This window comes from Cololabis saira, chromosome 16 (genome assembly GCF_033807715.1).
Source record: "Cololabis saira isolate AMF1-May2022 chromosome 16, fColSai1.1, whole genome shotgun sequence".
Classification (NCBI taxonomy): domain Eukaryota; kingdom Metazoa; phylum Chordata; class Actinopteri; order Beloniformes; family Belonidae; genus Cololabis; species Cololabis saira.
Window position 1 is genome coordinate 12,080,314 of NC_084602.1, and position 24,324 is coordinate 12,104,637.

General features: G+C 39.5%; 1 protein-coding gene across 1 annotated transcript in view; it reads right to left on the reverse strand.

Moving 5' to 3' along the window:
- The window catches only part of cdin1 (CDAN1 interacting nuclease 1), a 59,931-nt gene that overhangs the window by 16,634 nt on the left and 18,973 nt on the right, over window positions 1-24,324 (reverse strand). The window contains exons 7-11 of the mRNA XM_061743235.1: window positions 20,245-20,324; window positions 19,970-20,019; window positions 18,586-18,653; window positions 15,442-15,507; window positions 14,908-15,013 (exon numbers count right to left, since the gene is read on the reverse strand). Coding sequence (XP_061599219.1) covers window positions 14,908-15,013; window positions 15,442-15,507; window positions 18,586-18,653; window positions 19,970-20,019; window positions 20,245-20,324 — 370 coding nt within the window. The remainder of the gene's footprint in view (window positions 1-14,907; window positions 15,014-15,441; window positions 15,508-18,585; window positions 18,654-19,969; window positions 20,020-20,244; window positions 20,325-24,324) is intronic.

Consider the following 24,324-nt stretch of genomic DNA (forward strand, 5'->3'; position numbering starts at 1 on the left):
ACAGGGAAGTTGTAATAGGAAATTGCTCCTGGCAACTATTTGTTCAAGCACCAGATTTTTTTTCGTCTTTATGCCAAGCCAGTGAGCCCCCATTGGAAAACAGGGCAGGTCCCTCTAATGAGTAATCTATTTCAAAGCAGTCGTGTCTGGGCATGACAGTTTACTGAGAGGCTTGAAGAACTGGTAATTACCAGTGTTACGGGGCAATTAATGAATATTACACTGCGGCACTCATGGCGGTGACTGTCAGCTCCCCAATAAAAATGAGCACTCTTCAGCTAAAGGGTGACATTAATTGGGCCCTTAATGACTATGCAGAGGAACCAAGCCAAATAGGAACAAAACAGGGGACTCGCTCTGACACTAGCAGAGGGCTGGAAATTGGACTAAAAATGAGATTAATTGCTGTTTAGAAAAAAAAAAAGACATGCAATGTGGTGTGGGGATGAGGGGGGAGGGGGGGAAGGGTGGAATTATAGGGTGCAGAGAGCAAGAACTGTTCATACAGACGACAATTCAATTAATTGTTTTATACTGTATTTTCTTTACCTTTTTGAAGAGTAGACAGGCATCAGGCCCATTTTGTAGCTGTCTTGATATGTAGCTCATTGCATGAACAGCTACACATATTTCCCAAAGCGCCTAGAAAAATTGTTGTATAACCCCAACATAATAAGCAAAGTCTAAAAGTTTAACTAAATGAAAGAAAAAAATACTTTAAATTAAACTTGTAGATGTTTTTACATTCATTGTTCATTATACTGATACATAATGGATGGCAAATCACTTGTGTGTATAAATAAATGTTTCAAATATTAATGCCTTGAAGTCACTCTTCCATAATAATGTAATAAAATAATGTGAATAATGAAGCATCAAACATTTCTTGATTTCCTATAAAACCATGTGCCTTTATGTTTTTCCACTTGAAATGTAAATAAACATTAAGAAATGTTTTCATTAAAATTTACCACACTGCAGGCCTTTCACCTCCAGGAATGTTTTTAGATGAAGATCAAGGATTTGCAGCTGAAGACATGAAGTTATTCTGATTAATGTAGCTGCAGCTAGTCACATATGGAGCACCACCTGAATATGCAAGCTCCAAATAGTAAAAATATCAGCATGCAAAACATGCCCTCATTTGCATACATTTTTGATTCTGGATTTCCTTGCTATTTAAATATGCAGTTAGAAATAGTCCAGCCCTGCCTATTGCGCTGTCACGCTGCACACTCACGCTGTCATTGGTCCTGATAGAACTCTTCCGCTTCAAAGGGAGCTTTGCAATGGAGAAGAGAATGAGCAAATATTTGAATTGCAAAAACACATCATTTTCTGAGGGGAGAAAATTCAAGACAACTTTTTAGAGGCAAACACTCTCTCAACCCCGAGCAAGCTAACTCCCTACATGTAGAAGAAAAAAAGAATGTCAGCATATTCATAGCCTAAGCACTCTCCTTGCTAATTTACCATATCCAAATTTGTGTAATGGGATATGACATATTTTAGAGGGGATTGCGGGGAGGGGGAAAAAAACTTTAATTTGAGGAGAGAACCATAAAATGTTTAAGCTGCTGCTGTATTGAAGTGAAATCCACCATACAAATCCAGGTTCTCAGAGAACCTGACATGGGTTTGATTATAGACTGAAGTGTAATTAGCTACTTAAGCTATCCTCTGGAAGGTTAACTTGAGCAACCCCACCAGTCCTGCTAGATATTTCAGCAACTACAAAAACCTTTATTTTCTGCAAGAGTATCTTTCTCCCCAGAATTCAGCAAAGCCAGTATCTATGCATTTACATGCAAGCACTTCAGGAGAATATTTGCCCGCTTCGAACGCTTGCAGAAGTTCAAAGTGCAGCAAAAAAATTATCATGGCAAACTGACTACATGACTCAGAGAATATCTGAAAGAATGAGGTCCCTGCTTTGATGCCAAAACAGAAAAAAACATCTAAGCGAAAACTTACCAGTCTAGCTATGAAGGCCATAAAAATCATTATCAGCACTAAATATCCATCTTCAGTCATCTGAGAAAACACCCTTGCAAAGGGAGGAAAAAACCCACCCATCTCCTGTCTGTCCAATTTCAAAATTTATTTACCAAAGGCTGAGAACCACTTTGAATTTTAAATTGGAGTTTAAACACGTACCACAAAAACAAACGGCACAGAAATGACAGTCAGCAAATGGTGGAAATTTTTGTATTTAAAAAAAAAAAAAAAAGGGCTGTACTTTTTGTTTTGTTTTGTTTTTTTTTTTTTTTGTTTTCCTTACTGGGGTATTATGTCTGTTTAGTGTGTCCTGCTGAGTTGTGTTCTCCCATTAAAATGTTCAATTTTGGGGAGGAAAAAAAAAAAAAAAAAGTGGTTCTATAAAAGTGCTGAACTGATATACTTGTAATGCTGTCAGAACCTCAATAAAGAGAAGTTTGGAGAAAAAAAACAAAAAAAAAGGGCTGTATTTAATTGGACTGCACTGAACTTGTTTACTTTTTACGTAAAGTGCAACGAGTTGTCTTTTGTTGTGAACTGTCACGATAAAAACACATTAAATTGAATTGAAACTTGACTTTTAAATTATACATACATTTTATCCTTAAATAAGAGTCAAAGCAAAATATCTTTTTTAAATGTCTTTCAACATCTACACACAGGGGGAATTACCCAGAGCTCCTTAATCCCACTACGCCTCAACCCCAATAGCTCAGCCCTCCCAGGGCCTCCCTCTGGGTTGCCAGCCTTTGTGTAGACAACCTGGAGACAGGTCTAAGCAGAAATCAAACCTGAATGATGGATAGCTTTACTACACAATGACCTCTGTCACTGGGCTCTTGCCCTAAATCAATGCTGGCGATAAGGGGCCTAAGCCAGTGCTCACCTTGGTATGTTCACCAGCAGACCTTATCTATGCCAAGAGGAAGTATGAGTAATAACTAAAGACAAGCTACAACAAAACTACCAACCCCACCTTGTCAAACATAATTTACAACGTGTATCCCTTTACTCCCTCCCCTGCTGCTGTTAAACAGTAATTATGAGAACGCAAGAGAACTGAGACTCTAAGTTTGGAAGATTAACCTGTTACATGACGGCGGGAGATCTTTGCTAATATCTGCAGTCGTAATAGAGATCATATTTCTTAAAGAATAATAAGAAGAAGATGAGGACAAAATACTGATAAGAGTCCTTTTTCATGCTTTGCTGGCATATCCACTGCATAGCAAAATTATGAATAGGATACTTAAATTTCTGTGCTGCTCAGTATGTGTGGAGCCGCCAAACTTTCAGAGATGCACACAGAGAGAGGTGAGAGGTTGGAGTTGAAACGGAGGGCTGGCAGGAAGTAAAGGCAAATACTTTATGAAGATTATGGAGGACTGAGAACTGCAGACTTTTTAGTAGTTTTTCATTTGAGTGGGGGCGTGACATGAAGAAAGATATAGAGAGTGGAGCGAGAGAGAGAAAGAGAGAGCATGCGTCTAAGCAGTCAAGACGGGGAGAGGGAGACCAAACATGACATCAAGCATTGCAATTAGCTGACCCTGTTCTCTCGGAGTCAAGCTCTGAAAAGACCTGCCTTTAAAACTCTGATTAAAATATGTTTGCTTTCTCATTCAAATATGACACTTGACAAGGTTAGTGATATTTCAACTAACTGAAAAAACATTCCTGTCGACATAATCTTTTTTTCCAGCACTTTCGAGGGGAGCAGGTAACCTCAGAGAGAGTTTCCCATGAACTCAGAGCTATGATTTGAAAACAAAATGACTGGGGAGATGGAAGAAGAAAAAAAAGAAACAGAGGGAATAGTTCAAAGTTTTACTCAAGTGTGTTTTCTTTCACCCGGGCAGTGGAAGCTAAATGTTTTCTGATCATTATTCAGAGCATTTATCCACTTTCTAATTCGAGCCACAACGGATATCTAAAACAGAGCCAGTAGTCTTTGCTCTAACCACCATCTTTAGCAGGGACTGTAGGAGGCAGAGGCTGTCATCACCTCTGAGGATGAAGTTAATCAAATTCTTAAATTCGCTCATCACCAAATTAGGAGGGTCCATCCAATGGAAAAATAATATAAAAGGTACAGCAAGAAGAAAATTAATAGTGCATGACAGCCTGAATAGATGCAATATTTCTTTTGGAAGGGTATACTGTCATCAAAACTTTGACTTGCAATCAATTTGAAGTCCAAGTCTTTGAAAGAAGAAGACGAGAAGTCAAAAAACAAAATAATGCACAGTGCGACTGAGACAGTTGTCCGTTCTGATAAAACAATCTTTAAAAAAAGAGGAAGGGAGTACAAGTGGTCAAGCCAAAACTCTGTCTGAAGTTAATATCATTTTCACATCCATTCGGGTGGCAGGAGAAGAGAATGTGAAGTGTCGGGTCGGACAATGAGCCAGGCCAGGCTTGGCTGCAGCTGCGCCCAAATAGAAGTGGCACTTTCTATCAGAGGCCTTTCACCAGACAGCTCTGTCCTGCCCATTCCCTCCTAACCCATGACACACAGACACCCGTTACAACCCCCCCCCCCCCTCCACAAAACAAATAAGAGTGGTCATTTAAAGTACAGACCCGTCACTTAAGAGACATGTTCTTAGTTTTACATGGAGGAGGGTTCCCGCGTAAATGTGCCAGCTGATGGAGATATCGCTCAAAATGAGAGATACGATTTTTCGGACATTTCTGTGGCGACCGTTCAAAGGGGCCGGGTCACAGCCCCAAAGTCTGAAGAGTTTATATTTCACTCGCTCAGAGATGTCTGCTCCTGTTATCTTGCATCAGTCCAAAGGAAAGGGATTGGGTTGCGTCCGTTTCAACTTCCCGCTTATGATGAAACATTACATCGACATCAGACAATGTTGGAATTTGGATCATACGATGAGTTTGTTAACTCCTTCGGCCCTCAAAGTTTGCTTCTCGAAACTCATTAAACTATTATGCAGAAAATGACTAAGCTGGACAAAGACGGTGTTATTTTAGGAATTCTTTATTGGACTCTACCCGCCCGGTGCATTTTTCTTCTAATGGTCTGTAGATCTGACAGAGTTCGCAGAGACAAATCTGTTGACTTAATGGAAAGTGTACATTCCCTTTAGAACCGGTGAGCAAAATCAGAAGGTCAGTACTTAGATATGGGCTCCTCATGTGTCTTTGATTACACACTTCCATTAAAGGAGAAGCAGGCAGAGATATATAAGATATCAGGCAATCAGACCACCGAGAGATGTGAAACTCATACCAGAGACGGGAGAGGTAGAGGAGTGCCTGGGAACAAAGATGGGAAAAGAAGGATGAATGAATGAAATAAACGTGTGTATATGCCAGTCTAATCTGCGTTTTCATTCACTGTGTATGTGGGTTTACATGCAGGCAAATAAAATTATAACCAGCCAGTTTATTCTGATTGAAATGACCAAACATGTAAATGCAAAACAAAAGTCTGAAAGCAACAACAACAAGCTAAAAGTCATCGAAGGGAAAAGGAAGTAAAAATGAGTCGAGTAGGAAAAGGACAAGCTAAAAAAAAAAAAAAAAAAAAGGTTATGTGAGGGACAGTGGACCTATAAAAAGAAGCCTACCGTCTAGGTTATCTGTAAGGAACCACTTATCACAAGCAACCAGCTTCACACAGTGACTGATGGGCCTCCACAGACCGCGAGTACCAGCACATTATCTGGTACACACAGAGCTGCTCTTTAAACACAAAGCCAGAAATATGAAGCATTGTTTCCTTGGTTGCCCTTGTTTAAAAATATTCTTTTTATTTTTGCTCTGTTTACTGTTTTTGTGCCTACAAACACAGATGCATTGCAGACCAACATCTAAATCAAAGCTTCCCATAAATTGTGTACAAAGATCCAATGAACTGTGGCATATAAAAATCTTCACATTTGAAATAGCTTGAACAAAAATAGAATATAATCAAGGACAAGCCAAAGTAATTAATAAATAAATGAATAAAAAAAAAGGCAACTCTCACCCCAAAAAGCTGTTAAAAACTTCCCATGCTTTCATTTCCCTATCTATGTTTAACAGAAAAGAAAGAAATGCTTTCTTTTTCCATTTTCTCGCCATTTCATTCACTTACTTTTCTCAGCAGTTTTTATTCACCTCTGACATCCCCACATCATTTTTGTCGGAAGCTTCCCTTCAGAGCACATCGGAAGTCTTGTCTTGTGATTCTTGGCTTCCTCCCTATTTGTTTATATAACTATTCATGAAAAGGAAATGCACGAGGACAGCATTTGTATATAAATGATTACAAGTCCATTATGCTGTTAAATTTCTACAGCTGTGACTATGTTCAGAAGGAGAAGTGGGCATTGCCTTTCTGTGATGCACAGCCCCGACTCCAAAATACCACTGTGCAGCTTAATGTCAGACTGAGGTTAATGTAAACCAGAATACCTTTTAGAAGTCAGAGTTTTTTTTAATTTTTAATTGACCTCAAGACGAAGACTTTCAATTCCATTCCTGGTTCTTGCCATGCGTTTGATAAATGCTGCCTACTTCTCCCTGAAATAAAACCCAGAAGGTCAATGTAGAGGAAAAAGAGGAAGAAAAGGGAGTAAGAGTGAGAAAATGAGTGGAGGTGGGGGGGGGGGGGGGTGTCTCTGCAACTCTGATGACATACATCCTGAAAGCTGACAAAAAAATGTATGCTCATCTTTAAAAAGTTCCATAGCAAAACAGGAATTCATGGAGTAGACATGCTTGCACCTCATTTTACTTGAGGCTTTCCTCTCCATCTCACAGTGTCACGGGCAGCAGAAAGACAGGAGGAGGGGTATGTATGGCGGAGGTGCCGCTGTCTGTCCCGCTCCTCGTTTATACACACACAGCGGCCACGTCAAAGCTGCTCTTACACTCAATGGTAAATGACAAATTTGGATGAGGCACGCATACAATCGGACTAATATAAATAGGAGACATGGAGGCTTAACCTGAGCTAAATCCTGAGGCTGCTGCAGACCTGAGAGTGCGGATTACACCCCAGACGCCTTAAACAATGCGCACAAATGTGCATCCTTAAAAGCATGAAATCCTTGAAGCATCAGCGCCAGCTTGTCATTTGCTATTAATATTCCAAGTTGCTCGTGCTTTGGGGGCCAGCTTTGCACTTCTGTGTGCCGCTGTGCCCTAAAACAAACACTCGCAAAACCCTAAAGGAGCCACCACTGTGCATAGCTGTTTTTCTAGCTGTGGAATATTCTATGGGAAGATGTCACAACAAAGGAAACAATAAAAAAAGAGGCCACACTCCTGTGCCGCATGGGGCATCTATTACTATATATAATAGAAGGGCGATGTCAGAGGCAGCTTCATAAGCAAAACTCAATATTATTGCTTTGGGGAAAAACTAAAACTAATAAAATTTGAATTTACATTAGGTACATAAAACTTAAAAACAAAGAAATAATGTTAACCCCCTCATCAAGATTACTAACCAACAACTACTGCTGGAAGGTGAACAGACAACTTTGGGGTTCCCTTCATTTTAGTGAGTATTCTATAAAAGAGATACACTGTTACGGACATGTATTTATTTATCTATTTTTTCCTAGTCTCTCCTTTGCATATCTTTGATAAGAACCTGAGTAATGTGTGACAGGGCACAGGTCCTAGAGGTGTTACATTGTCACCGAGAGGCGCCAGTACCTGTCCTCGGGGATGGCCCTGTAATGTCCAGCCACATTGTATCAGCGGAGGCTGCAGCCTGTGGGCACCCTCTCTCAGATGACACCCCCGATCTACTTTAGCTCTGTGATGTCCTCGCTACTAAGGCTTTTAATACTCTTACCCTGCCACCGCATGACACAGGAGCATACAAGCTGACAAATTGTAGGCACAAGATTCATGTGCAAAGATTTGTAACCCCTCTTTTAATTCGTAATTTTGTGTAAAAGCTTAATAAAAATTCAGTTTCTTTTTTTAACTGTAGTTTTTTCATTACAATGAATCCTCTTACACATGTGGGCAATGATAAAAGCACCCCCATTAATAGCTTGTAGCGTCCCGTTTATCAGCAACAACCTGAAGAAGTCGTTTCCTGTGTGACTTTATACATTTCTTATTAGAGGAATGTTGGCTTGTTCTTCTGTTTGACATTACTTCGGTCCATTGAGGTCTTGTCGTGCCAAATTGTTCTGAGTGCACTAGAATAACACTATATAAACGCAGCCCATTTTTAACCACTCCAGTTTGATGAGTAGCAACAACTGGTTCTTCAAGACAGCAGCTTAGGCATTTTCTTCTCATCATTATGTCAACATTCGCATGAACGCTCCAAACCAGCAAACTGCAGACAGTTTATAAAATCACAGTTTGCTATAAAAATCAAACTGTTAGGTTTTAGAGGTCTCCACATCTGCTGAAGATCAGTTCATGAAAAGCTCATGATTATCAGCAACTTACCCTTGTAAATTCAATAAAAGCAGTGTGTCCCTATAGCTTTTTTAAAGCTAAAGGCACAATCGGATAAATTTAAGAAGGGCCGTCTACAACACCTTATGATTAAAGTCCTCTAATTAAGCATTCTTGTCATGACTGCGTTGGAAGGTTCCACAAAAATGATGGACATATCCATTAAAAAAAAGACAGCAATGCAGAATGTCATGAATCAAAAAAAATTAACTTGATGTCAGAAAACTGATGGACTATTAGACAATTATTCTGAAATATCATAAGAACGTACAGCACGATGTTCTAGACATAATTGGAAAAGTTCACAAAGAACTGAATCTGTCTAATTGCAGTTGTGTTAACTAATACAAAACATCACACAAAATTACTTCTGTCCATCTATTGGAGTGTTTAGAGCTGATTAGTGATGATGTAGACGCAGTGTAACGAGTCTTCAAAACTTTTGGAGAGGATTCTGGTGCATTAAAAAAAAAATGTAACAAAAGGGACAGTGAAAGATTTGAATTCAGATCAATACTACTCATGCTTCTGGAGCATGAGAGTTGTCTCGCAGTAATTACAGGAGGTTATAAATTTACACAACAACAAGCAGTGCCTTTAAAATTTACAAAAAAACAAACAAGAAACATAATACACATGCTTGCGTTCAAGTCACAACAAATTTCTAAGTGGTCATGTATAATGGCAAAGCAAAAAGCCTTAACCCCCATTTCAGAGAAATGAGGCATACTGTCCCATTATTTAGCTATAAATCATGTTTTGTGCATTGGCTGACAGCTTTTTATCAGATCTAACCTTTTCAAGCCTCCATTAAGAGTGCTAACATTTTCAACTCTGACACATTTGCAGTTTATGAATTGCACAGCTGATTTACTTTGGGAGGGGTTGAGCTGGCATCCAGGCTCATTTGAACAAAAGTCTGCACGTTGCGTCTGGTTGGGGGGAGGAAAATAAGGAAATGCAACAAGGTTTCAATCCACTTGTATTACTTCAAACGTTTATTTTGATATAATAATTATAATTATGGGTGTCAAATTAGCGAGTCGATTGCGATTAATTAATTACAGGCATATTTAGCGCGTTTTTTTTTTTTTTTTTTAAATCGTTAAATCTATTTTTTAATCTCCAACTTTACTTTTTCTGTTTGCAAGTTGCCTTTATTTTGAAATCTGTGTTTATGCTTGAGTTGTTGGGGGCGGAAAGTGGACATTGATTGGCTGTTCCTGTGTGTGGGCGTGTTTAACAACGCTGGTAGGGGGAGGAACGGTGAGTAGCGAGAAGAGAGGTGAAAATGGAGAAGGATGTGAAAGTTGTCGGCCCAGTGAAAGGGGAATATACATTTTCTAAAACCCCCCGATGGCACCGTTGATAAAGGTAGAGTGATATGTCTTTGTGGAAAGGACTTTGCTGACCACCAAAGCATCTGAGGTTTAGTCACATAAACGCAAAACACCCGGTCGCGAGCGCAGCCACAGCTAACTTTAGCAGCAACGATGTTGCCACAGCAACGCTCTTCCCAAACTAGACTAGAGGGGGAGCACAGCGCATGCGCACGTCTCCGACCGAGAAACTGGCGAATGTTCTTGCCAAGTGGATGTAAATGGCTAGGATTGCATCTGTTCAAGTCTGATTCATTAATTAGAAATCTTAATTAATTAATCGATCAATTTAGTTTTTTTTTAATCGCTTGACAGGGATAGTTATATCATTATGTCATGTGAGGTTAAAAAAAACAACCAAAAACTTAATACATTTTATAGTTACCCTTTAGTTCAATAAACAATTGAACGTGTAACGTGTCCTTATGGGAATGTGTGAATGTGGTTGTGAGCCCTGTCCAAGAGGAATTTCTGTCACCATTGGGACAGAAAATAAAGTATTCTATTCTATTCTAAACAATGCCAGGTAATTTAACATTGCAAAAATCTCTTTTAAATGTGGCTTATTAATATTGGGGGGATGGCAAAGGAAAACAAAAAGTGAGACTGTGAAAAAAGCTTAGACTAAACAAAAGGAATAGAAAATGCTTTTATTAATCAAAGAGGAAGCATCACAGTTATATTTTGCTTGTGAAAGCTCAGCCACACCCAAAACCATGAATATAACCAACAGCCTGACAATGATATTTCAAAGCAAGCAATGTTTTTTTTTTTTTCCCCTTTTTTCTAATTTTGTTCCAGAGTGAAGTTTAAAGTTTTAAACAAATAACTATTGTGCATTTGGTACTTATCGAGTTCCACTCCACCACCAGTAGGAAGCATCACGATGCGGCACACACCTGGCCACACAGCCTTTTGGGCTGCAGGGATTTACATATGTAGTTATTCCTGTACTGCTACTGGTTAAGTGCACCAGTGTACGTCAGTGGCTGGCAGCGTGGTACCATTTAGTAGCATTTAACATTAACCGGTTTCACAATTTTCAAATTAAATTTATTGTACACTTACATATTACAACAGAAAGTTCAAGTAACATTCAGTTATTGGTTTAAAATCTTGTATGGACGGATTGCCACATACACTGTCTTGTAACTGCAAAAAAGTATATATACTTGTTCCGTCTCTTCTCCCTGTAAACTGCACTTCATTCAATTTAATCCTCATCCTACCCCACAGATTCAAATTCAGATTAAATAAAAAAAGAAATACTTATTCATCCCCAAAGGGAAATTAATTTAATTAATTAATTCAAATTCAGATATCACTATGGAAAACATCTCACCTCTATACAGCAGGACTAGCACTAAGAGTAATCCTGCAGAAATTGTTTCTACTTGTACCATCTTTTTTACTTTTAGTAGAATGTGATTTTTTTACATTTGCAACAACTTTGATGTCTTAAGATCTTTACAGGTCATACTGATGCCTAAAGAAACAGACCTACTTACTCACTCTTCCTTTTGGCTTTTTCAGATTTTTTAGATGCAGCACCCGTATAAACTATAAAAATCTGGACGTATACAACTGACCAATTCAACACCAAAGGCCCCAGGACAGCAGGTATTCCGATTATACCTGCTGTCCCGTTACTGACAATGAGAAAGCTGACGATGAGCTTAGCATTATGCATTCATTTTTACTTATCGGTTTGTTTGTCAGCTTTTATCACTGAAAGAATTTAATGAATGCCTATTTTCTTTGGTTAAATAATCAGGAAATCAACACGCATGTACCCCGGACTAAAAGACAGACAGAAAAGTACAGGAGGAGAACCTCATCTGCTGCCAACAGAGCTATGGAAGAAACCTTGCCAACCATAAATGATTTAAGTACACCATAATCAAGGAGGGACTGTTAAGGTTATACCACACAGGAGTCCATATTTCATTACATGCTGTGTTTAACCTTACCCACTTCTCCTAAAACACACAAGAGGCTCATTATGTGTTTAATATTCACAACCAGGTGAATAATTTTTATGCAACTCTGATAGTTGGGTGAGATGGATCACTCAATTATCTGAACATCCGTCAGAGCAGAGGGCTGGCTGGCTCTGGAACGTCACCTTCTAAGATTGATGGCTGGAAGACACCAATAGCTGCTGCCTCACAATCTCATCCAGGCACTGGGCCTGAACGTGCCGTCTGATTCTGCACAAGATTGTTTTCTCTCCATTTTTTTTCCATCCTCTCTCTTTTTTTCTTGAGAGCATTTTTAGGTGAAGCGTCATTACCCCTCACTCCACCGAAGAGGGGTTCATTATGGGGTTAGTGTGTTGGCAAGACTATTGTTTGGATGATAAATGCAGTTAGTGAGGGCTTTGGAGGGAAAATTAGTTATGTTTCTTTCTTTCCGTCTACAAAAACATGTCCTTACTCCGCAGTGCTTGAGGGCAACTGAAGAACAATTAACACAAGCAATGGGTGAAGCGGCTCAGTTAAAGCAAAGAGGGAATTCATGAAAAATAAGCAAATCACTGGAAATGTCAATCAGGGGCAATGAGGTAATTACAAAGACTCGGGTGCTATTCCAAGGGCAATCAAAGAGAAAACCGAAGAGTTTCAAGTCAAGGACTGAAATTTGACTTTGAGGAATGAAACAATGAACAAAAACACCAAAAAATTGGGCCTCCAGGGCCAGTCTCATGAACTAAAACAAACTCAAAATTGAGAAGAAAGTAATAACAACACTCCAACAATTTCTTGTCATATTTCTATTAGTTTTTCTGATACAAATGCATTGTTCATTGATTCACAATCTTTTACAAATACACACAAACATGCATATGTTATTATTATTTTAATGTATTACATGCGTTTATATCCAAAACTAAATTGAACCTACTAGAATCACATGTGTGTGCCACACTGATTGATAAACTTTTACCAATTATGAATACAACTCAGTGGAATATTAATTAATACGATTTGTAACCATTTACCAGTCTTTATTATATATCAACTATAAGATAAATAAGTTGTGGGTAGTCTAAAATACAAACAGGTGCGAACAGAGGACGCCATTAAAGCATTTAATTGTGTGTGCGTGTGTATATGTATGTACTGTTATTACAGAAACTACACAGAAACTATTCATCATAGTAAAACTCCAGCAGGAACTGAAAGATGATTATTAATTATTGGAGAAGGGGTAGGGTTAAATATGCTGTGCTTCTCCTTACTCCTTTCTGAACAGCTTGTCATTGTTATCAATATTATCTTTCTCATTATTATTATTTTTTGCTCAAAATAAAGAATGAATTCATTCACTTACAAATGTGCACAAACTTTAATTAGAGAGTAGTGCACAAGGTCTGAAAAACAGGACACTTTTAAATATTAGTATTACATTTTAAACTAACCTTTACAGGAGGTGCTGGAAAAAGCTTGGTCAGCAGTTGTTGTTTTTTTTTTTTGACATGCAGTGTTTGTCTCGTCTGACATGATGTGATCTACTTTGTCAGTTACTTGAAAGGAAATTGACAATAAATGCCCAAAAGCAAATATCTAAGGGTTTCACTAATGCCAAACATTCAATTATGTTGTAAGTAAACTAATAGGTGCAAGATGACCATTGATTATAGATCAGTTATTTTATCTTCATCCAAAACCAAAGACGACAGGGGTCAATTCTAAAATACTAGTGGAAGAATTCAACCTTCATGTACTAATTTTAACCATATGAGCATACAGTTCAGCACAAGTTGGAGGAGTTGATGAGCTCATTCTGACATCAATGATTGAATCAATAGTTTTGTAAGAAGAAAAAAAAGTTTATAATTATATATATATATATATATATATATATATATATATTTTTTTTTTTTTTTTTTTTTTTTTTTTTAAACAAAACCGAGCTTTCCAGCCGTAAGTACGCCTTTTCCAAAACTATGGCAGTCAAAGAATATAACACAAAATGTAACTTTGGTCATTTCCAAAAGGAAAATGTCTGAAATAAGTGTTTAGCAGTCTTATTTGTTACAAGCCTAGAGTGAATTTAATGTATCAGGTTTAGAGACAGCTGCACATATGAAAACACATTTAATGTAAAAAGCTTCTCTTGCACTCTTTTGGACTCAACTGATCCAGAAATGTGATCCTAGTTAATTACTGGAGCAAAAACAAATACTCAGAATATAAAAACAACTCCACTCTGCCAGGTTTCTGGACACGGCATCAAGGACTGGAACCAACTGGGGCTCTAGATCCATCTCACACCATGCCAGCTGGCCACCTCAGCCGCTGGGGATCTGGGCAGTGTTAAGGTACTGGGACCCAGTATCAAGGGAGGCAGGGACGCGGGGAACATGTGTAAGCAACCACCAACCCCCTCTCTCAATATCTGTGTGTGGTTGTGTGTGACAGCAGAGAGCTGACAGATTACCTCAGTCTGGAATGAAGCCTTCACTGAGTCTAGGATTTCTTCTTTCTCTCCATTGTGATAGATGACACTTTTCAACAGAGATTTTAGTTGGAATTTAAGCCAAATGTATCACTTTTGATCAAAAAATTCCAAATAAATGTTAACATTCACATTTTTAAAGCTGACTGTAGAAAAACAGTGGAAAAGAAACTGATCATCTTATTTTCTGCTCTTCATTCACAAACGTGTGTCAGTAAGCACACAAGCACATCGCCGTCTCACCAGAAAGGCCTGTTCCTGTCCAAAGGTTCTCATGAAGGCATAAGCAATTCATTAATCACTCCTTTTCCAGCTTCCCTTCCAACACAATGTGTGTATTTTACAAAGCTGTCAAGCTCACAGGCTTTCCATTCAGGCTCTGAAGGGCTTCAATAGCGCGAGTGAATGTGGAAGTAGTGTAATGCACAGCTGTTCCATGTGGACTTCCGCGGTTAAAGCAGCCTGTATCATGCAGGAAGTCGTAAGAGCTGGACAGAGATACGAGTTGCTTTTGTAATACTGACAAAAAGTTGATGGTGGCTTTTAGTCCACAAAAGAAAAGTTCAACTGATGAAATTAATCACTTCTGGTTCAGATAAAAGGCATTAAATCAGAAATGAAAGAGAACACTGACCTGTTCCAGTAGCTCCAGAACTGTTCATTGAGGTAAGTTCGATGGCTGTGGTCATCTCCGAAAGAGGCTTTGCTCTCTATCCAGTGCACAATGTGTCCCTCCACAGCTTTTTTATAAAACAAAAACGTTCAAAAAACTTGTATCAATCAATCTGCACAAATAAGTCCAGGAGGAGGAGAGTATGCACAAATGCACACAAAATAAATGAATCTAATTATTTTTATTTCCATGTATTTATTCAAAAACTACAGCATTATCACAGAAGCCCCCTTTTCTCCTTTTTAGTGAAAAAAAAAATAACAAAAAAAAACCCCATTTAGTTAGAAAATGTAGTACGAACCAACTGGAACTTTTTTTTTTTTAAGTTTGTTTTGTATTTGTTTTTTGTTATTACATTTATCTATTCATTTGTTGTTGTTATGTATTGGTGTTTTTTTGTTAAAATATCATATACATGCACCATGTTGTTTTTTCAGAAAAAGGAAAAAAAGAAATAAAAATTTGTTCACAAAAAAGAAAATGTCAAGTACTAACCAACTGGAACTTCTAGGATGATATCAGGCGTTTTGTCGTAGCCCATATTTCTCAGCTGGTTTTCATCTATGAGACAAAGCGCAGATTGTCAACATCTACTTGAAATACACTTTTTCTATTGACACAATTACAGACGTACAGGAAGTGCAGTAAAACAATCGACCACATCTTCCACATCCAGTATTTACTATTATAGCACGAAAACCTGCAGCAGAGGGACAGAGCTCCGTTCCAGGTTGCAGTTTTGGCAACCCTTTATAAAAATTACAGCGAGAGGACAAGGTTGGCGTTATAGCCTCCGTAAGCTTGACCCCTGCCTGTGCAGGCTGCAGCCATTGTCCTTGACTTCTGGCCATTATCCCTACAACACCTGATTTCTCCATTAAATCTCAGGCTGACCAGGTCATTCTAGTTCCAAGGGCCTGCCTCTTTGTCTCCAGCCAAGCTCAACTAATGGGGCATGGAAGGGAATTGAAGGGAGATGGAGGGTGGCGGTGTCAGTGGAGGTGAGGCGGTAACATCAGCCAAGGATGAAGAAAGAGAGCTGAGTGATGTCAGTAAGGCTGCCAGTGGCCTGTGGTACAGAGGGGCATCCTAGCTGTGGTAATGCGGGTGTAGATGTGTGTGGCAGCATGGAAACCTCTGTTCACACCCACTGGGCTGTTGACATTCTCATGTGGCTCTGATCGCCTTTTTACATCAGCTTTGATTAAAATTAATGGCCCATCCCTGCTGTTGGGTAGCTTATTTCCAATCCATTTATCAGATGGGGTGAGGCCGCTTCAGTGGCCCTCGTGCTCCTTGAACTCTGACAGTTTTAGAACAGTCCTCTGTATAGCCCTGAAGAAAGGTCAGCACTCCATGTCCAAATAAATGATATGGTCTTAACGATGGAGGGAATGACTTTTATCAGTCATCATTCATCTGACCTTGGAAAGTGATGGGGTGAGGTGACGGGAGAAAGGATGGTTTAAAAATTCCATCCCACAATTTGATACCTGGAAAACATACCTCGACTTAATTTAGTTGGAACAACAAAACCATATCAGATATCCAGATGATGTTGAGAGAACATCACAAAAATATACAGTAACTGGTTCAATTTAGATATGATAGTTTTGCAGACAGCAACCCTCAAGGAACTAATGAAGGAGCAAATAAAATATTCATGTTAATGTTCTAAACTACGCACATTACAGGCAGTGAACACTCTAACCTTGTTATTTCTATTTACAGTTTGAAATCCAAATCCTATCAATTTTAATGCTTCTAGTAAGTTCCAGGTAACACATTTGTGTGTGGAGGTGAGCAGTCATAAGAAACTCCCAGACAAACAGGCGTTTCAATAGACATTGAGAAACAAAAACGGTTAATACATAAATAAATCCTCAAGTTTTATTGACAGGCTCTTTATTAGGTACACCTGTCCAACTGCTCGTTAACGCAAATCAGCCAACCACATGGCAGCAACTCAATGCATTCAGGCATGTAGACATGATCAGGATGATCTGCTGCAGTTCAAACCAGCATCAAAACGGGGAAGAAAGGGGATTTAAGTGACTTTGAACGTGGCATTGTTGTTGGTGCCAGACGGGCTGGTCTGAGTATTTCAGAAACTGCTAATCTACTGGGATTTTCACCCACAACCATCTCTAGGGTTTACAGAGAACAGTCTGAAATAGAGAAAATATCCAGTGAGCAGCAGTTCTGTAGGTGCAAATGCCTCGTTGATGCCAGAGGTCAGAGGAGACTGGACGGACTGGTTTGAGCTGACAGAAAGACAACAGAAAACTCAAATAACCACTTGTTACAACCGAGGTGTGCAGAAAATCATCTTTGAACGCACAACAGATCCAACTTTGAGGCGGATGGGCTACAGCAGGCTCACCAAAACTGGACAACAGAAGAAGGAAAAACGTTGCCTGGTCTGATGAGTCTCCATTTCTGCTGCGACATTCGGATGGTCGGGTCAGAATTTGGTGTCAACAACATGAAAGCATGGATCCATCCTGCCTTGTATCAACGGTTCAGGTTGGTGGTGGTGGTGTAATGGTGGAGGGGGTATTTTCCTGGCACACTTTGGGCCCATTAGTACCAAGTGAGCATCACCACAGCCCACCTGAGTATTGTTGCTGACCATGTCCATCCCTTTATGACCACAGTGTACCATCTTCTGATGACTACTTCCAGCAGGATAACGTGCCATGTCATTAAGCGCAAATCCTCAGACAGGTTTCTTGAACATGAAAATGAGTTCACTGTGCTCAAACGGCCTCCACAGTCACCAGATCTCAATCCAATAGAGGATGTGGTGGAACGGGAGATTCGCATCATGGATGTGCAGCCGACAAATCTGCAGCAACTGTGTGATGCAATCATGTTAATATGGACCAAAGTTTCTGAAGAATGTTTCCAGAACCTTGTTGAATATATGGCAAAGGATTAAGGCAGTTCTGAAGGCAAAGAAGGTCAACTGTCCATGAGTCAGCTTGGTTTGAAGGTAGAACATTTTTTCTGAAAGCACATTCTGAAAGCACAGAGCCATTTGCTGAAAGGTGTTTTTTGTTAAGTGGCACAAGCCTCTTTTTACTTGGTGCATAATCTTTTTACAAGACAATTCTCCTCTACAAGAATTATCCCAACTCTAAGGCTACAACTCCAGTTCAAATTTGGGTTACTGAAAATAAGTGCATCTAAATTTGTCACTGAATATTTTTCAATATCGTATTTAAATGTTAATTTAGTTGCCTAGTGGCTTCCATGCTAATAGGAAAACGATACACATTTCTCACATTTCTCTTTTGTTCAAAATGTTTTCGAATCCGAAGTTCTGAATGTCGGACAGACTTATAGAACTGCATTTGTTCAACAAAATGAATAGAAAAGGATTACACTTAAATAATCACAGTGTAGAAAGAGACCTCTAGAAATTTGATATTCAAACAGAGAAGGCCATAAAATTAAGTGATTAATAAAAATTAAGTGATTAATAATTAAGACAGCCTAGGTTCTGAGGTTCTACATTTTATGGAATGAATGAAAGATGATCTTTAATAAATCAATGTTTTGGCAAGTGCTCACTAAACTTTATCAAAAGACAACATTTTCATGATATTATGGTGAGAAAATGAAGAGACAGCTTACCCAGAAAGGAAAGGTTCCTCTCCTTTAGTTTATCACAAAGGAGTACCTCGTGCTCTTGGCCAATCGCGCTGGTTAAAGAAGTCAAGGATTTCAACGTGCAGCTACAGAAACTATTAATGTCTCCTGAAACGCTGGAGTTTCATTAGAAGGCTATAGCACACAAATGTGAAAAACAATCAAAGCTGCATTTCACAAGAAAACTAAGACACGTTCCCAGGGTGTGGAAGAGAAAACAATGCCAGTTTGACAAAATATAGTGTATTTACTTATGCAGCTTTTTCATCAACTCCTTTAAAAATGCTTCTTGATCAATGGTGCAGACGACTTTGCACTTAAAGACGGATCTAATTCTTGCCATTCTAGAGTCATCAAGATTTGAAGTGGATCAAAACTTTCCATCAAAGTTGTCCTCAGACGAGGATGGATGTTGTTCAAATATGTAAACATGTCATGGGTCCACTTCGCATGTTGACTACTCTAGTTTTTGGCCAATGAAACCAAAACATTCTCATGGCATTACATTGATAGATAGATCTGATAGATGCATCCACACTATTAGTAGTATATGGAAAAAAAACTACTCTTCTCATGTGTGGATGCACTTCTTTAAAAGCGAAACGCGGTGGGGCGGCAATAATGAACTCTCTGGTGGAGTAGCTGGCTTTCTGTTGACACAAAGAGCTGCAACAAAATAGTGTGGCTGGGGGGGTTAAAGAAGGAGGGCAGAGTGAGACAGGGCTGACTGGCTATGAACAGAAAACACAGAATCAACACACTCAAGAAAGCCTGGACAGGCATACACATTTAAAATCAATTAAATTAGTCTCCTCCCCCAGGAAGTAGTTGGTGTTCTACTCAGCTGGTTGTCCCTAAATAGCTCAGACTCCCATTTGGCCCCTGCAGTTAGACCCTAACCACCGGCCATTTTTGCAGTGACGGGGCAGAAGCTTTACAATAGTCCTTTCATCAAATTATGAAGAACTTGTTCTAAAAGTTGAGTTGGAGTGATCTACCCAGAAGTCTGTGGTGCTGAACAGCATAAAATTATTGAGAAGTCAACACAATTAAATGTATAAGGTTTCAATAAAATGGAAATGAGAATATTTGGCATCTTTCTTCCACAAGGATTTTAAACAATTATTTTTTGTATCATAGAAGATTGGGTTTGATCCACTGAATGTGCACTGATGCATTTATATCAGCCTATCCTCTCCTCCTGCTTTTCCCTCCACCGCCTTCGAGCCTCTGCATCAGTATTAGTGGGACAGGATGAAACACTTCCTCTGTGAAGCAGAACTTTTATGTCAGGTGAAGCCAGACACATCTCATCCCCTTCAATGGCTCCTCGTCAATTTCAGGCTTAAAATTTTATGGGATAGGATACTGTTTGATGCAGTCTACCAGTGGTCCATAACAGCAGTCATTTATTGTGCACTGAAAAAGAGGAGAAAGAAATATTATAGCGCAACAAAAAAAAAAGGGAGGTAGGTGTAAAGGAGGTGAGGGAATACCATGTAGTTCTGGGAAGGAACAAGGGAGATCCTGATGCATGTCAGCCAGGTGTCACATGACCAACATCAGCAAATATAAGCAACTAATACTGTATTAGTTGGACGGGTGATTAATTTACTAATATAATACAAAACCTAAAATCCTTACTTGGTAGATGTTATTGGCCAAAACTTGGTCCGGGATTAATGATGGTTCCTTCAGCATACTGTTGAGAACAGTTTTGGAGGCTAACAAGAAGATAAAAAAAAAAGGTGTAGTCATTAATCCCAGAAAAACAAATCAAAAACAAAGATATTACCAAACGAAAGACGTTAAAACTCATCAAACTTACAATATGAAGGAATCAGCAATTTATTACAGAGCAAACGGAGACAAAAAGCAGCCTGGACATTCTGCAGCTCACTGTGCCACAGCTCGTGCCATATTTCATTAAAGAGTCTATACAGGTTTTCTATAGATAAATGTTTCAGTCCAGAGCACAGGTGCTTCGTGCAGTTTATCTACGTTATGAATGCTGACTATTGTGCATTTCTCATCCCTATGCTTGCTGTACTAACGTTATAAATCAGGAGGGAAATCTAGCTGAATTGACTTGCTATTAATGCAAAAAAAAAAAAATGTAAATCACTCCCTAAAAAGATTAAATGGATCATGATATATAAGCATGTATATGTCCTATACATAGATTTACAGGCATGAATGACACCCGAATACCAATAGTAGAGAGATCATCTACTAATGACAGGACTTATTTTTTAGATTTATGAAAACTGATTTAAGGGGGGGAAAAAAAAATCCCCAAATGGCACAGATCAATTAATTGCTGGTTTCTTTGACTTTTCTTCCATTTGCCAAAGCATTCCCCCATTTATCCCCAACATACTCCTTTTATTGGCATTACTTGTTGAAAAAACTACCACAGAGAGGAGGAACAGTGCTGTGATCTTTCATCTGCCTTGTGATGAAGTAAAAAGAAGGTTGAAGAACAAAGCCCGTTCAGCACGCCTATCTCTCTCCCATATTTTTGTCTCCATCTTTCTTTGCCTCGATCTTTTTTTTTTTTTGCTACCTGCTTTCCGTTTCCATGTCTCCCAGCCCACCACGTAACCCCACACTCCCTCCTAGAGCTGCGAGGCACAAGGCTGTGCTTTATTTCACTGCTCATTTTTCTCAAAGATTGGTACCTTCACACTCAGATCCATACCATGCTCCTGTGCAGTTGCAGACGCTGGTGAAGAAAGAGGGTTATATTTTCCCCTTGAGTTAGGACACCTCATGACAAATGATAATGGATAATCAATAAAGTGGGAAATATGAGGCAGCAAACTTTATGAAGCCAAGAGACATATTACTCCCCAACAACACCGGTTTCCCTTAACAAAGTCACTACTCGACTGTGCCTAATAATCTGAAGGAAAATCAAAGGACCCACAACCACATCAGCAATATTGGCAACTTATTCCACTTTAATGGCATTTTGATTGATTTTTTCCCCTCTTCCTAATGGTCGTTTTATAGATTTGACGCTGCTTCTGCAAAACAGTGGTGTGTAATAAACCTCCCCGAAGGCAAACGTTAACCATTAAAGCTCTTGTCTTACTAGAGCTCATAATTGGAGGTTGACCACCACCACATTTTGGTCTCTCAAGTAACACAGACTTTAAAGATCTAGACTTTCATCTCACCTGCCTCTAAAGCCCTTTGATATTTTTGGTTGATAGCCATAATAAGTGATACAGTGCCATTCTCCTAATCCCTTTGAGCAATGGGGTTAAAAATAGCCATAAAGAGGTGACCTTGGAGCTGACATTGTGGAATTTCAGCCAAGCATTGACCTGATGAAAATGGAAGGCCGGGCTGCTAATAAATCAGGATGCTTTTAAAATGAGTTTACCCTAATGCTCATTCATCATGGTCTGTAATGCCATTTGTAGGCCCGGGATTCGCTGCCGTGCACAAACACAGCAGTAAATAACAACAGGTCCCTCGCATCCTTCGCATTGTCGCAGCCTCCAACATCACCATGCATTTATTAAAGACGCCCCCGCTTTGCACAGCAGCACACCTCTACGACACCCTGAGCTCCTTTCTGCCACAATACACACACACACAAACCTCCCCCTTTAAATACACATACTCAAGGCAGACACAGATGCACACATAAAACATGTGCGGGAAAACAAAAAGCACAATCTGAAGAAAACCAGACACGGAGAACAAAGCCCTGCAGCACAACTTTGCACCTTGTAAACATTCGCCAAATTTACTGTAATTGTGCCATGTTGGTATAAATTCCTACTAAGGCACCGTATCACACCGTCAACATCTGAACACAAGGAACAGAGAAGTGGAGAATAATAGATGTGAAACGTTACGCCTCCGTTGGGATTTGCTAAAGAAAACAACCAGTGTAAACAAATCACAAGCCTGTTTTCATATGCAACTCCAAAACAAGATAAGCTACATACGGCTAGGTAACAACAACAACACAGCCCGGGCTCCGGTTTCCATTGCTTACTTGTGTCATTTGTAACCACTTTTCTTTCCTCTGAAAAAGTCATTATCTCAAATGCAAAAAATATATAGAAACCTCATTAAGCAGCAACATTCGTTGAGGGAGGACTGTAATATAGAATAACGGATGACAATTGTTATTGTCCCTGACACTGATGAGCTCCTCTGCAAGTTTGTTTATTAATTAAAAAAACCCACTTCTTTCCACGGGTGTGGTTGGGGGTGGGGGGCAGTCACCCATTTCCTCTGCCCCCCCCCCCCCCCTCTCCCCATGCACAAGCCATTGAGCTGTGGAGGGGCACTCGTTCATCAAACTTCATGGAGCAAGGGAGAGACAGGTCCTGATAATGTGCGCCGCTAAAGCTGATTTTCCATGATGAATCTCGGAGCATATAAATTGGCTAATATCTGAAAACATTTACAGATACTAGAGGAATTGACTACTTGTGGGACATGATGGATGAGACTCTCCAACACTGGCCGACAGCTCTGCAAATCTCTGCGGCTGCCTAAAGCCCTCATTTGATTTTCCAATTTACTCCTTTTAAATTTATCCTCCTGCATTGGGAAAGAACAGAAGATGGGAGAGGGGGAGAGAAAAGGAGACAAGATGGAGGAAATAAAAATAGTGTGTTTTTTTTTTTTTTTTTTCCTTTTTAAAACTATCTGGGGTTGTGTGTCTGTGCTGGCTGATAATATAAGGTAGTATCTCCTGTGCAAAAGGAGCCCGGTCCCTGAAGAGGTTACTGGGGCAGAACTGATCTGCTTCCTCCTGATTCTTCCTGATAGTGGTGAGATGAGACTCTACATTTCAGTGTGTGTGTGTGTGTGTGTAGCTGTAGTAATAGTAGACCTGGAGAGCTATGGAGAGAGGCTTCTCAGGTCAGGCCATTAGACTGTGGCAGAGGCTGACTAGAGCTCCTTTGCTGAAAAGGAGTAATTAGTATACTTGTCAAGTGAAGTGCCACGGTGCTACTTACCTCCCCTGCACCCACCCATCGCATACATAGATACAAACATGCTCACAGACACACACACACACTCTCTCTTACACATACACACACAGCAACATTGCTTTCTTAGCCTGCTAAAGCCCACCCTTCTCACTAATGAAGAGCCCTCGGTCTCGTTATTTGAAAAAAAGGCTGCATGTTATATAAAAAAAAAAAAAGAAAAAAAAAGCCCAGCTCCACATAGTGGAGAGGTGCACGAGAAAAGTCAGGAGCACTTGAAGACAAAAGACCAGGAACAATGACAGCCATAATGGATACCAAGATAATTTACTGGATAGAGCATAATACAATATTCAGTTATCAGCACGTTTCATCTGCAAAACGTTGAAGTTATTATGAATTCTGTCAAGGAACCAGAAGATCCTAGTAAACGCTAACATTCTCACAGTGTTAAAATCAAACTTGGGGCATTTATAACCTTGCGTACAAGGCTTCTGTAAAGGAATGTGACAATAAATCTTAAAAGGCGGTCGAATCACATAGTTACAAAACATGGAGAAGCAATCTAATCTGGAGCTGGGCCTTGGGAAAATGGAAAAGGTCAAATAGCTAGCAAAATTGCCTCCTCAAAAAAGTATGTCTAAATCTAGAGGCACATCAACTCCTGTCAAAGGAGGAATAGAAAGAAAGATGAAGAGATAGTAGGAGGGCGGGGGGCATGGGTTCCCTCAGTGCATCTCCCGGTGACTTTAAAAGGTAT